This window comes from Vipera ursinii (genome assembly GCF_947247035.1).
Source record: "Vipera ursinii genome assembly, chromosome: 17".
NCBI lineage: Eukaryota > Metazoa > Chordata > Lepidosauria > Squamata > Viperidae > Vipera > Vipera ursinii.
The window spans coordinates 4,034,645-4,048,124 of NC_139530.1; the positions used below are offsets into that span (position 1 = coordinate 4,034,645).

Here is a 13,480-nt window from a genome sequence, read left to right on the forward strand (position 1 = left end):
GGCATTGGAGGGGGGGTTTGCTACCTTTTGAATGTGATCCCTGGGAGTATGCTGGCTGAGGAATTCTGGGAGTCAAAGTCCACAAGTCTTCAAAAGTGGCCAAAGTCGAGGACCCCTTGCCCCAGGAGACAGAATGCACCAAGGAAAATGGAGCAGGGCAGGAAAACGAAGCCACAAGAGGCAATATGGTTTGTGCCACCCTGAATTGAGGCTGGGGGGAAAAAATGAGACTTTAGGAGTTGGTGTATTTCTCCTTTTTCCAAGGAGACAGTTTAAAGTGTGTGTGGGGGGGTAGGCCATGGCAGCCAAAAGCAAGGAAAAGCCACACTATTAAGGTCAGTGGAGATTCCAGGGTCACGCTTGTCCCAAAGGTGCTTTTTTTCCAAGAGGCAGTAACTGGATTTTTTGTGTGTGTGTTTGGTGTTTTTTTTTTGAAGACGTCTCGCTTCTCATCCAAGAAGCTTCTCCAATTCCCACCTTCCAGATTATGAGAGATGGATGGTAGGTGAAAAGGGTAATTAGACAGATGGGGAGGGGGGGGTTGGATTAGTAGGGAGAAAGCTATTGCACAGACAGGTTAAATGTAACAGACAGGACGATTTATCCAGAACCCCAAGATTTAGGAGCTTTGGAGCCGATCGCGGGCTGCCCAACGGCTTTCCGAAGAGAAAGCAAAGGGAGACGAGGCCTGCCTGTTTCCAGCGGTAGGGAGGACACACACAAAAAAAGCAGGATTCATCTCCCCGGGAAAACGCAGCATCCCGGCGCAGCAACGCAGGGACGTGACGCGCATCGCAAATCCAACCCGCTTCCGGGTTCTCATTCATTCATCCATCCATTCATTCATTGATTGGCGCGTGGACCGCCTTTCCCCGCCCCAGGGGAGGCGGCTCCGGCGAGGGACAGGGCGAAGGTGAGCCGATGCCGGGCCCTCCTTCTCTTCCTCGCCGCGGACGCTTCCGTCCGGCCCCTTTCGCGAGAGAGGGAGGGAAGGCCGGCCCGCGCCGCCTTTAAAGGGCGAGGCGCCCCGGAGCCGCGGCCCAGACCGAGATCAGCAGCCTTTCTCCGCCCGCCGTCGCCATGGCCGAGTAAGTCGCGCTCGCTTTGATAGTGGTGGTGGGGGGGCGTGAAGAAGACCCCCCCTTCCCATCTCCCCAGACATGCGCAGAAACGTCGCCTTCGCTAACGCGCGCCTTTACGCACCGAGCCGGGTCCGGGAGGAGGAGGGGAGGGGGTCGCGGGGTGGAAAGAAGGCGGGGCGGCGCTCAGCACATGCCCAGAGACCCCCTCCCCTAGGCGCTTCGGAGCCTCGCAGGCGCTCCCGCGGCGAAAGAACGCCGAACCCTCGCCAAGTTTCCCCCTCACCCCTACAACAAGCCGGCGCAGCGCTCGCTTGGACGCGCAAGGAGAAGGCGCCCCGCCTGGAGGCCTTTCCCCGTCCCTTCTACCCACCCCGCCGCGGCTTCAGAAAGAACCAGACGGAGCCAAGGACGCGGATGTTATAGCGTGTTATTGGGTCTGGAAGTCGGGGCGAGGCTGAGGCGCCCCTGGGGCTGGCAGTGGCCTGAGGGAGCGCGCCAAATCGGGGCCGCCTCAGCACTCTGGGCCGGTGCCGTCTTCGCCTCAGACTTCTGAGGTGGGCCGTGACTTCTGCGGTGACTTCGGCTCCTTCGTTCCCCCGCTTGAGGGGGGCTGCTTCGCCCCGGATTTCTGGGGTGAGCAGTGACTTTTTTCCCCTCAGTGACTCAGCTTGCTTCGTTCCCCCTTCTTTCTTCCTGGCTTCCTTCTTCTGTCTTGCTCCTTCCCTTCTTTCTTCCTTCCTTCCTTCTTCCTCCTCAGCTCCCTTCCCGATGTTCTGAGCTGGGTCTCAGCTGGGGTCCCCCTTATATACCATTGCCCCCCAACCTCCCCTCTCACCCGATTGGTGGTTCAATTTGGGGCTCCTTTCATTGGCTCCCCCTTCAGCCTGCTTCACCCCACCGACAGTTTCCCATTGGCTGAGGGAAAGCCAACTTTCAAATGTATCATTCAATGTAAAAAAAAATAATAAAGGGGGGGGGAGGAGAAGCTGTCAAATTAATAAATTTACCTCAGGCCCACACAAGATTGCCGGCCAAATCTTGGTTTGGCTCAGATACTAAAGAGAAAGACTGGTTTGGCCGGGCTTGGGACATGTGAGGGTTCAACCAGGATAGATCATCAACCATGATTTGGATAGGATGGTGATGTGGGTGTTAAGTTGAGGCCTGTTCAGCAAACCTAGTTAACCTGAGGCGGCTGCGGGGGGGGGATGGTGGCCAGGATCGGTAAGAATGGAGAGAAACGGAGAAGGAATTATTTTAGAGGAAACTCAAGTTTCCTCATAGAATTAGGGAATCACGGTAGGCCAGGGATCGTTGCGTGTAAAAAGCCAGGATCAAGTTAGGAATCTCTTTTAAGAACATGATTTCAAACAGTGAACCTGTGGAACTCGTTGCCACAAGAAACTGTAATGGCTGCTCCCTGGAATGGGCTGGCCTCTCTGCCAGTTTGCAAAGAGAAATATGGATCTCTTCCACCAGAGCCCAGAGATGTGGAGCTGGCCTTGTGAAAACCCACCTCCATTTTTCAACCAATTCACCCAGAGGTATGGGTAGGCAGGCCTCTGGATTAAATCAGTTTTAAAGCGGGGGTAGGCATAGGAAAGGTATACAAATTAAATTAATAATAAAAATTAATAAAGTTCTTTCACACAAAAAATAATATTTTCCTGGTTTTCTGAACTCAAAAAGACCGATAGTTTATGCCCTGCAAATAATCTCTTTGACCTCAGGGAAGTTAAAAGAATTCCTCCCTGCAAAATTTGGTGTTTTTTTTTCCCCCATCACTTCCTTGATTTCCCAAGCTGACTGAAGTTTGGTTCTCTTTCTTCCTTGGCACTTCAAGCTGGGTGCCAGGGCTGAAGAGAGAGGGAAACGGACTGGATTAAGAAATCCTATTTACTTCCTGATTCTTCTTTGAGGCTAGAGGCTGTCGCAACCCATCTCCGCCTTTTGGAGATGTGAGCGTTTAGCAAAGCTGACTTGCATCCTTCTGAGTTTGAACTGCTTCTTATGGGTATTCTAATTTTTTTTTTTTACCTCTGATGCAACTCAGTTGGTTTGGCCTAGTGTGGTTTTTTTTTGTTGCCTCCCTTATTGCAACATCCACATAGGATGGACTGATATGTCCTATTTGGGCACCTTGCAAAAAAGATAATTTATGAATAATTTGCTACTGATTCCAGTGCGGCTACTTTTCTTTCCTTTGTAGCCGGGCTTGCTTGCTTGAGTAACCTAAGGACATTTCACAAGCTGCCTGCCACAGAGGGACGAGATCTCTTTTTTTTTTTGGAACCACATTTGCCATCTGAACATTATTTTTCTACACTTCTTTCTTTCTTTCTTTTTTTGCAGAGCAGATATTGCCTTGATTGGCTTGGCTGTCATGGGTCAGAATCTCATCCTCAATATGAACGATCACGGTTTTGTGGTGAGTAAACCTTTGAGTTGCAAAGATTTGGTGTAAAATAACCTGTGAGAGGCAGAAACTGGACATCCCTCGGGTCAGATGTCTGAAACGGGGCTTCGAGAATTTGTTGTGATACATTCCACCACAGGTTATATTCTTTTATTTTAAAAAAATCTTTTTTTCTGTGTTAATTGTAGCTTTTCGACCTTGATTTTAGGCATCCGGTAGCATCGTTAACGGTCAGATGAAAGACTATAAGCTGTGAAAATAATCAGCCTCCTATTGGCTTTAGAATGAACAGGATGCTATTCAAGAAACACAAAGAGGAAAGCCTTAAAAAGAGATTTCTCTCATTCTCTTGTCTTGGAACGTTTATCTGTAAAGTGTAACTTGACTCACTTCCTTGAGCTCTCCTCCATCAGGTGCTTCTGTAGCTCAACCCCCAGTGTGATTGTGACGCAGAGGGCACCAATCATGCAAAAAAGCAATGGTTTTATTGCTGTGTAACTAACTCCTCAGTAAATACAATTCAGCAAATGAGCAATATTTTTATTTTTTGGCCAGGGGAAAGGGAAGATAGAAAAATGCAGTCGGATCGCTCAGGAAAGCCGTTCCTGGTCTGCAACCAGAAAGCGGGGAAAAAAGCAAAAGCTTTTTAAATAGATGCAATTGCTGAAGTTTTTGGCTTCCCCCCCCCAACTTTCTTTCATTGCTCAGGTATGCGCTTTTAACCGGACGGTCTCCAAAGTGGACGATTTCCTTGCGAACGAGGCCAAGGGCACCAAAGTGATCGGAGCGCACTCCTTGGAGGAAATGGTCTCAAAGCTGAAAAAACCCCGCCGTGTCATGATGCTGGTGAAGGCCGGAAGCGCCGTGGATGACTTCATCAACAAGTTGGTAAGGAAATTAGCCTGAGATGCCAGCTGGCCCAGTTGCAACGCCGTGTTTGGGTTCGATCCGGCTAGCAAATAAAACACGAGCTATTTAGCGCTGGCCGGAAGAGGCTGCGTGGACAGCCAACTGGCACCGACGATTGTGGCTCGTGCTATACCTATTACACCACCTTCCTCTTCTCGTAACGCTGCTCCATTATAACAACGAGGGGGGGTCCAAAACCTTCCGTCGCTAAGCGAGATATTTTTGATGTGAGTTTAGCCCCATTTTTACAACCTGTCTTCCCCCAGTTCTTAAATGAATCGCTGCAGTTTTTAAAGTTAGCAGCACCATTGTTTCTTTTTTTTGTTTCTTGGTGCTTTGCATTTTAGCTTTTCTTAAAATGAAAAGATTGTTCAACTTGGTTGGGCGAGATGAAAAGCACAGACGTTTCACGACACAACAGGACCTCGGGCTTGGAGTGGAACCTCCATAGTCCGAGGCGCTACAGCTGTATACACCAGGGGTTACTGAATCGGCAGCGGTGGGAACCTCCTGCTTCTATGACTTGTCTTTGGGCTGATGCACAGAAATGTCCTTGTTTTTGTTTTCAGGTGCCGCTGCTTTCTCGTGGGGATATCATTATTGATGGAGGAAATTCGGAATACAAAGATACTACGGTAGGTGCCTGCTAGCCAATTTGTCTTCCATGGATTTTGTGGGGGGGAAAAGTCTTCTCAGGAATGATCCTGCGTTCTGGGCTAGTCTCACTTGAAAAATACCAAATTGATTAGAATCCCCTTTTGTTGGAACAGCTTTGAGGCCACTAAGCCAAGCTCGGGAAATTCAATATACCCATGGTGGCGAAGCTATGGCACGAGTGCCACAGGTGGCACGCAGAGCCCTCTCTGTGGGCACGCGTGCCGTCGCCCCAGTCCTACCTAGGCCTTCAGCTGGGTTTTATAAAACCTTTTTGCTTTAGGCTTCCGCCGCCGAGTACAAAAAAAAAAGGTTCAATCAATCAATTTCAACTTCTCGCGGGGGAAAAAAAAAGTTCTCGCAAAGTTGGAACTGATTGATTGAACTTTTTAGTCCCACCCAGTCTGCCTTTACCACTGCAGCCACACCCGCCCAAAGGGCACCCGATGATACGTAAGTGGGTTTTGGGTTGCAGTTTGGGCACTCGCTCTCTAAAAGGTTCGCCATCACTGCAATATACGCTTGGCATTTCCTCTGCTTATTATTTTTTTTTTTGCTGTTTTAGAAAAGTTTCTTTTCCTTAAGCCAAACGGATTTTGAGGAATGTGGGGGATCTCATCTTTCCCTTTCCCCATTTCAGAAAGGAAGTTTATAAAAAGAGAAATGCCCCCTCCTTGAATTAGAAAAGTTAAACTCATTTTCTCCTTGCAATCTTTTTTTTCCTTTCTCGTTTTCTCTCCCCCCCCTTTTTTTTAACCCCCCTCGCTTTTAGAGACGCTGCAAGGAGCTCAAGGAAAAAGGAATCCTCTTTGTGGGGAGTGGAGTAAGTGGGGGTGAAGAAGGAGCCCGTTACGGACCCTCCCTTATGCCAGGTGGAGCAAAAGAAGCCTGGTACGTATTTCAGACCGTTGGGATAACTATTCCTTCGTTGTTTATCTTAATTAAGGCTGGCAGGAATTGGGTGCACTTTGCTAACACCTGTCCGATTCTTCCTTTACAGGCCTCACATCAAGACAATATTTCAGAGTATCGCAGCCAAAGTAGGAACGGGCGAACCTTGTTGTGACTGGGTGAGTCTTTCTACCGGTACCTTCAAATTTCATACAGCTTTTTTTTTACAGCCCTCTCCGGTTTACAGAGTCAGCATATTGCCCCCCCCATCCCATCCCAAAAATCTGGCTCCTCATTTTAAGACTTTGGAAAGGATGGGAAGGCGAGTGTCAATGTTTGCAGCATCGGAACCATGACACTGAGTCAAATCTTGAGCCGGTCAAGATCGAACTGCCGGCCGTGGGCAGAGTTTAGCCTGCAGCCCTGCATTCTAACCACCGCATCGCCAAGTTAAAGCAGAACTTTTGTCAGCTCACCTCTTTTCCTTCCTTCCTTCCTTCCTTCCTTCCTTCCTTCCTTCCTTCCTTCCTTCCTTCCTTCCTTCCTTCCTTCCCTCCTTCCTTCCTTCGTGCCCTTATGAAGGAAGGAAGGAGGGTAAAAAAAATAAATATTGTGCCCTCTGACGTGCTTCTTTCTTCGTCTTGTCTGACAGGTGGGTGATGAAGGGGCTGGCCATTTTGTGAAGATGGTACATAACGGGATTGAGTACGGTGACATGCAGCTGATCTGTGAGGCTTACCACCTGATGAAGGACGTGCTGGCCATGGACCACGACGAGATGTCCCAGGTGAGTCAAGACAACCGTTGAGTAAGGAGCAAGGTGGGTTGTAAAGTCTAAATGACGTGGAGAGAGGAAACGATGTGGCTTGGTGAGTAACATGGGTAGTATGTGCCTTCCTAGGTAGGCCACAAAAGAGAAAGCGCAACCAGTTGGGCTAATTGAGTTTATTCTAAGGCCGCATTAGCAGAACCTTGCAAATCTGAAATCGCAAATCTGACAGGCTGACGACTTAAGAGGCTTTTCTTTTTCACTCCATTATGCAGCGGAGGGCTACGGCCTCTCTTCTCTGATCTGACCCCTAGGCAGCAGTGTCTCCGTCCGCTACCCCCCACCCCGCCCAACTTGGTACTAGAAAGGAAGGAGGGCTAAATGGAAAGGAGATGGAGGGAAGAAAGGAAAGATAAATGGAGGGGAGAATAAATGGAGGGGGAGGGAGGGAGGGAAGAAAGGAAAGAAAGAAAGAAGGGATGGAAAGAAAGATTGTATACGATCATAGGTAAAGGTAAAGGTTCCCCCGCACACGCGTGCTAGTCGTTTCCGACTCTGGGGGCCGGTGCTCATCTCCGTTTCAAAACCGAAGAGCCAGCGCTTGTCCGAGGACGTCTCCGTGGTCATGTGGCCGGCATGACTAGATGCCAAAGGCGCACGGAACGTTGTTACCTTCCCACTGTAGTGGTCCCTATTTTTCGACTTGTATTTTTACATGCTTTCGAACTGCTAGGTTGGCAGGAGCTGGGACGAGTAATAGGCGCTCCACTCTGTTACGCGGCACTCGGGATTCGACCCGCCAAACTGCCGACCTTCTGATCGACAAGCTCAGCGTCCTAACCCACTGAGCCACCGCGTCCCATTTTTACGATCATAGACCAGCATATAACAGAATAACAGAGTCGGAAGGGACCTTGGAGGTCTCCTTGTCCAATCCCCCACCTCCATATTTCTATAGTAGATTAATTGATTGATCATGGCCCCATCGTGCCCTTAGATACCTCTTCTAAATTGGGCCATATACTTTCCACAAAAGCCCTGGCCCTGGAAGTTTCCTTGGGCCCAGCCAATGCAGGACTTGATTCTCCCTCTCACCCCTTCTTTTTCCCCCCAGGTATTTCAGGAGTGGAATAAGACCGAGCTGGATTCCTTCCTGATTGAAATCACAGCGGACATCTTGAAATTCCGCGACGCCGATGGAAAACACTTGCTTCCTAAAATCAGGGACAGCGCCGGGCAGAAAGGAACAGGAAAATGGACAGCAATTTCTGCCTTGGAATACGGTGTTCCGGTTACTCTTATAGGTAACGTACTTTTTGCTGTACATTTGCTGTTTTGCAGGTCTCTCGTGCAGTTCGGGGAGATTCCTATGAACTTTTAAATCTTCCTCTGATTAACACTGCAGCCTTCTTTTCTTTTTGGGGACACGCTCAATATTTGGGGGGCTTCATTCGGTTTCTTTCTCTCCCCCCCCTCATCAAAATACTTCCAAAATAATTCTGGCTTGCTTGATAAGGGAATGCTGTATTTTGGAGAGATTGAGCTGCCAAAAAGGTGAATTTCTACTGTCTTTTTTTTTTCCTGTTTGTTATCAGCATGACTTGCAAGTTCCTGAAAGGTGCTGATTCATCCTTCCTCAGCAAAGAAGCCGGGGAGGGAATTAATGTACCTGACACAAAAGAATATAAATCTGCAGGATTTTTTAAAAAAAATTCTGATCTAGGGAGATGGAAGGACACGTTTACGCATTGGATCCTGAATTGACCCCTTATGTTGATGCACCAGAGAGGGTAGGGGGGGATTGTAAATCCCCACAAAAGACTAAGCCAATGAAAGCTAACAATATTGAGCTCAACCTGGAAGAGCTGACTTAGCTTTTAAATGACTTAGCTTTTAAATGAGCCAGTGCTGTAAACAGGTGGTCCCCAACCTTTTTTTTTTTAGCACCAGGGACCGGTTTCATGGAAGACAATTTTTCCATGGACTGGGAGCAGGTGGGAAGGAGGACTACACAACTTCGATCCCACACATGCACAGTTTCGCTTCCCGCTGCTCACCTCCAGCTGTGCAGCCCAGTTCCTAACAGGCCGTGGACCTGTACTGGTCCCCAGCCCGGTGGTTGGGGACCCCTGGCGTAAACCATCCTTTTTCTGTGTATCTTTTAACCGGAATCTATGATTAATTCTAGATGTATAAGAAAGATCAAGCTAGGTTTCATTTCCCTTTTGCTGCAACAACCTAGCTGCAAGTGTCTTTTTCAAGAGGCAACTGGACTTAACTTGCTTTTCTTTGCAGATGTTTCGCTTCTCATCCAAGAAGCTTCTTCAGCTCTGACTGGATGGTGAGGAATGGGAGGATTTATACTGCTTGCAGACTGCTGGTCATTTGGACCACTCAGGTGACCCCCTTGGACACAGACAAACCTCCAAGTGGCCTCAACGACTCTCTCAAAGAATGCAAGTGACCAGCTGTCTGCAAGGAGTATAAATCCTTCCATTCCCCACCATCCGGTCGGAACTGAAGAAGCTTCCCGGATGAGAAGCGAAACCTCTTCAAGGAAAAAACAAGAATGTCCAGTTGCCTCCTGAAAAAAATAAAGCACCTTTGGGACAACATAGCTGCAAATGAACCTGAAAATGACTCTGGGTTTTAGCAAGAAAGCACATTTGTTGTCGTTTGTATTATCTGGCCCAGTTGCACTTCCAATTTCTTTTAATGCCGTTCCTTTGTAGAGTAATTTGAGTTTGTTGTTGTTGTTTTTGAAATGCAGCTCTGTTCTGTTTGGAGTTGCCTTTGGTGCATGCCGTGGAGTTTCTGGTCTTTAGCTTGGAGTGGCCGGGGATAATTTGGAATTTTTTGTTTTTCCTTCAAAAGGAGAGGCTGTTTTTGCCCGGTGTTTGTCTTCGCTCAAGGATGAAAGGATGCAAGCCAGCAAACTCCTGAGTGGTCCCAAAGCGCAGGCGTTTAGTGGGAATAAGGCAGCGTTTCTGGAGGACATTCGTAAAGTGAGTGCACGGCTTTGCCCATCAGAGGACCCGATCCCTCGCTGGAGCCTTGGTATTTTATCAAAGTGGGTGTAAGAAGGACTTGGGCTGGATCACAAACCAGACCAACCTTTCTTAATGTGGCTTTCTCCATAACTCATTGATTCCATAATACACTGGAAAATTAGGCACATTTTATCTCAGCTGCACAACTCTGGAGGACCACAAGGTGGTGGTAACTAGATGTTTCTGCAGCTCTCTGCTGCCATCTAGTGGTCAGCCGAAGTGTGGATTGTAATCTGAAGGGCGTCCTATTGAGAAAAGCTTGTCTGGTCTGTGAATCAGCAAGTTGTTTTGTTTCATAGAACAAATCCGAAGACACCCCAGACCCAACTTTTGCAGGGTTTCCTTCCTAAATCTTGGTTTGCCACCACTCTGAATCATAAGATGACTAGTTTCTGGGTTTTTTTAATTCAGCATAACTTGTGCGCTTATCTATTTATTTCTTAGTGAGATGTGCAAACCGTTCAGTGATGGCTTGCTTAGCCAACTGTGGTTACTCGGAATGAAAAGTCCTTCATTTTGGTTAGGGATCATCGTGGTTTAAAACACGATAATATTGTGCACGCATGCCGTTCTCTTAACTCGTGTCCTTCATGTAGGCCCTCTACGCTTCCAAGATCATCTCCTATGCCCAGGGCTTCATGTTGCTGAGGCAAGCCGCCAAGGAATTTGGCTGGACCCTAAATTATGGCGGGATTGCATTAATGTGGCGTGGAGGTTGCATCATCAGAAGGTAAGCCATAAACAGGAAACAGATTGGAAAGATGGATTCTGGTCAGACATTCTGGAAATATTGTGAAGATGGTGCCAACATCTTTCCACAAGGGTTAAAGAAAAGCAAAATGCTGTCGTGTGCGAGTGGGTGGCAATATAAGTAAAAAAGATTAAAGATTCTTTCTGAAAAATATCTGCTTTCAAAATTCTAAACCCCTTAAAAGCTGTCAAAATATTCTTAAACTATGAATACTATTTATATCGGTTGAGAACCCAGAAAGGAATATAGGCAAATCCAGGAAGAGATTTTATTATAATATACACAGTAGTGGGTTTTTTTTAAAAAAAAATTAGCACAGCCTCGTTCCTTATAGTCCCGAATAAACCTGAATTCTGAGAAAATGTTTCTAGATCAAAACAGAATGGATTCTTTCTGTATTCTTTAGGGCCCCCCCAACCGAAATTAAATTCCTCACCTGTATTAAATTCCTCACCTGTATATTTCTGAAAGGCTATTATTATTTTTAATATCTCTCTCCTGGGCAGTGTTTTCTTGGGCAAAATTAAAGAAGCTTTTGACCGATCCCCCGATCTACAAAATTTACTCCTAGATGTCTTTTTCAAGACGGCAGTGGAGAATTGTCAGGTAAGGTAACTTCATGAAGACTTGTCTGGCTGGGAGTTCTGGGACTTGAAAGTGGCAGAGATTTGAGAAACACCGGCCTAGAGATAAGAGACCAGGAATCTTGTCCAGAAAATTAATTTTCCTGCACCTTTTTGCCTTTTCGCAAGGACTCGTGGCGACGTACAGTTAGCACTGGGGTCCAGGTGGGAATCCCGATGCCCTGCTTCACCACAGCACTAGCGTTTTATGATGGGTACAGACATGGCACTTTGCCTGCTAACCTGATTCAGGTGAGTAACTTATGCATGGAGTCCGATCTTAAACTTGCTTTGATTCCTAGCTTCTCTTTCTGTCCACTGCTTGTTAGCAGTTGAATCCTAGCTGAAGTCTGGTTCTCACTAGAAGTGTAATTATATTTTGGGAGATTTTGTTTTCTTTGTAGTGTATCTTTGTGGGAGTGGAATGGAATGGAGTGGAGTAGAGGAGTGGAGTGGAGTAGAGTAGAGTAGAATGTGGAAAGAATAGAATATGGAAAGGATATGGAAAGAATAAAATATATTCTATTCTATTCTGTTCTATTCTATTCTTTCCATATTCTATTTTCCATATTCTATTCAATAGAGTATGGAAAATAATAGAATAGAATAGAATAGAATAGAATAGAATAGAATAGAATAGAATAGAATAGAATAGAATAGAATAGAATAGAATAGATGGAAGGGACCTTGGAGATCTTCTAGTCTAACCCCCTGCTCAGACAGGAAACCCTATCCCATTTCAGACAAATGGTTGTCCTATCTCTTCTTAAAAACTTCCAGTGTTGGAACACCCAAACTTCTGGAGGCAGGTTGTTCCACTGGTTAATTGTTCTAACTGTCAGGAAGTTTCTCCTTAGTTCCAAGTTGCTTCTCTCCTTGATGAGTTTCCATCCGTTGCTTCTCATCCTGCCTTCGGGCGCTTTGAAGAACAGCTTGACTCCCTCTTCTTTGGGGCAGCCCCTGAGATACTGGAACGCTGCTGTCATGTCATCCCTAGTCCTCCTTTTCATTAAACTAGACATCCCCAATTAATTGCTATCCTAAAGAAAAGGGGGCGAGAAAACAGTAAAACGTCTCTTCTAGAAGCCATAATAGCACAGTAAACCTAGAACCCCATTTGGGAAAGCTGCATAAACCATAGAGCGTTCTGGGACTTCAGTTCCCAGAATTCCTTAACCAACTCAGAATTCTGGGAACAGGAGTCAGCCTCTTGGAAGCCACCATGTGGTCAACTTGGCTTGCAAGAGTGGTTGTGTGAATGCAGTCTTGATCAGTATTCGTTCTTTAGTCGTGACCTTCCAGGTTTCGAGTTGTCGCCTCACAACGTTGTGCTTTCTTCTCCCCTTAGGCTCAGAGGGATTATTTTGGTGCCCACACCTATGAACTGTTGTCAAAACCGGGCGAATTCGTTCACACCAACTGGACGGGGCACGGGGGCAACGTCTCCTCTTCGTCTTATAACGCCTAAGCGACAGAAAACCCCACGAGAGCTACGTAGAAGAGAGTCTGCACACCTTGGGGCATTTCTCTAATGTCCAGTCTTAGTTTTTATTTCCTATTTTTGTGTGTGTGTCTGTGTGTGTGTGTCAAGAGTTTCTTATTATGGTGTCTTGTGCAAAAGCCAGAATAAAATCGATGGAATAAACGTGAAAAATTCTGCTGAAATAAAACGCTCGTTCATCTTCGCTTTTTTTTAATCCCTTGCTTGGATAAAAACAGCTTTGAGACCGTAGGAATTTGGAAGAAGGCCTTGTGGTACCGAAGCAAGAGTTAAAGCTGGGCAAAGGGGCAGGGATGATGGGGTTTGTAGTTAGCCTTTTTGTAGTTAGCCCCTCCAGCACTGGCTGGCTTCGTTTATTAGCATATCCGTTTATTAGCATATCAATTACCCTGTCGGATCCTTTTATCTGGACTACAGCTCCCCGTTTATTGCCAGTGGTGGCCCAGGATGATGGGACATGTAGTGTTACCCCTATTTTCCTTGGATGGGATCATGCAAGGAAACTTAAGAATCAGGTTTCTTGAAAGAAACTAATACTAATAAAAATAATTACTACTATTCTTAATAGTAACACACTTGGGATAAACACATGCCCATTGTCTAACAAAAATGTGAAAAAATAATTAAAAAGAATAAATTAAAAAGAAAACAAACCCTCAAAGGGCAGGCTCCATGGGCCACGAGGTTTTTACCTGCCTTCAGCTTTTCTATCTCCCTTTTTTGATTGCTGATCCCACGAAAAGGCATTTTTTGACTTCATTGAAGGAGACTGGCGAGAGCAAATTTGGAAAAAGAGGATTTAAAAAAAAAAAAAAGCAGAAGCAAATTGAATTA

At 46.5% G+C, this 13,480-nt stretch overlaps 1 protein-coding gene across 1 annotated transcript; it reads left to right on the top strand.

The window, feature by feature from the left end:
• Window positions 1-943: 943 nt before the first annotated feature.
• Window positions 944-12,817, top strand: PGD (phosphogluconate dehydrogenase). Its single transcript, XM_083375469.1, has 13 exons — window positions 944-1,088; window positions 3,435-3,510; window positions 4,207-4,386; window positions 4,977-5,042; window positions 5,834-5,952; window positions 6,062-6,131; window positions 6,605-6,739; window positions 7,836-8,025; window positions 9,596-9,726; window positions 10,368-10,501; window positions 11,029-11,128; window positions 11,275-11,397; window positions 12,494-12,817. Exons 1-13 carry the CDS (start codon window positions 1,081-1,083, stop codon window positions 12,611-12,613), a joined length of 1,452 nt encoding a protein of 483 aa, XP_083231595.1. The 5' UTR covers window positions 944-1,080; the 3' UTR covers window positions 12,614-12,817.
• Window positions 12,818-13,480: the final 663 nt, after the last annotated feature.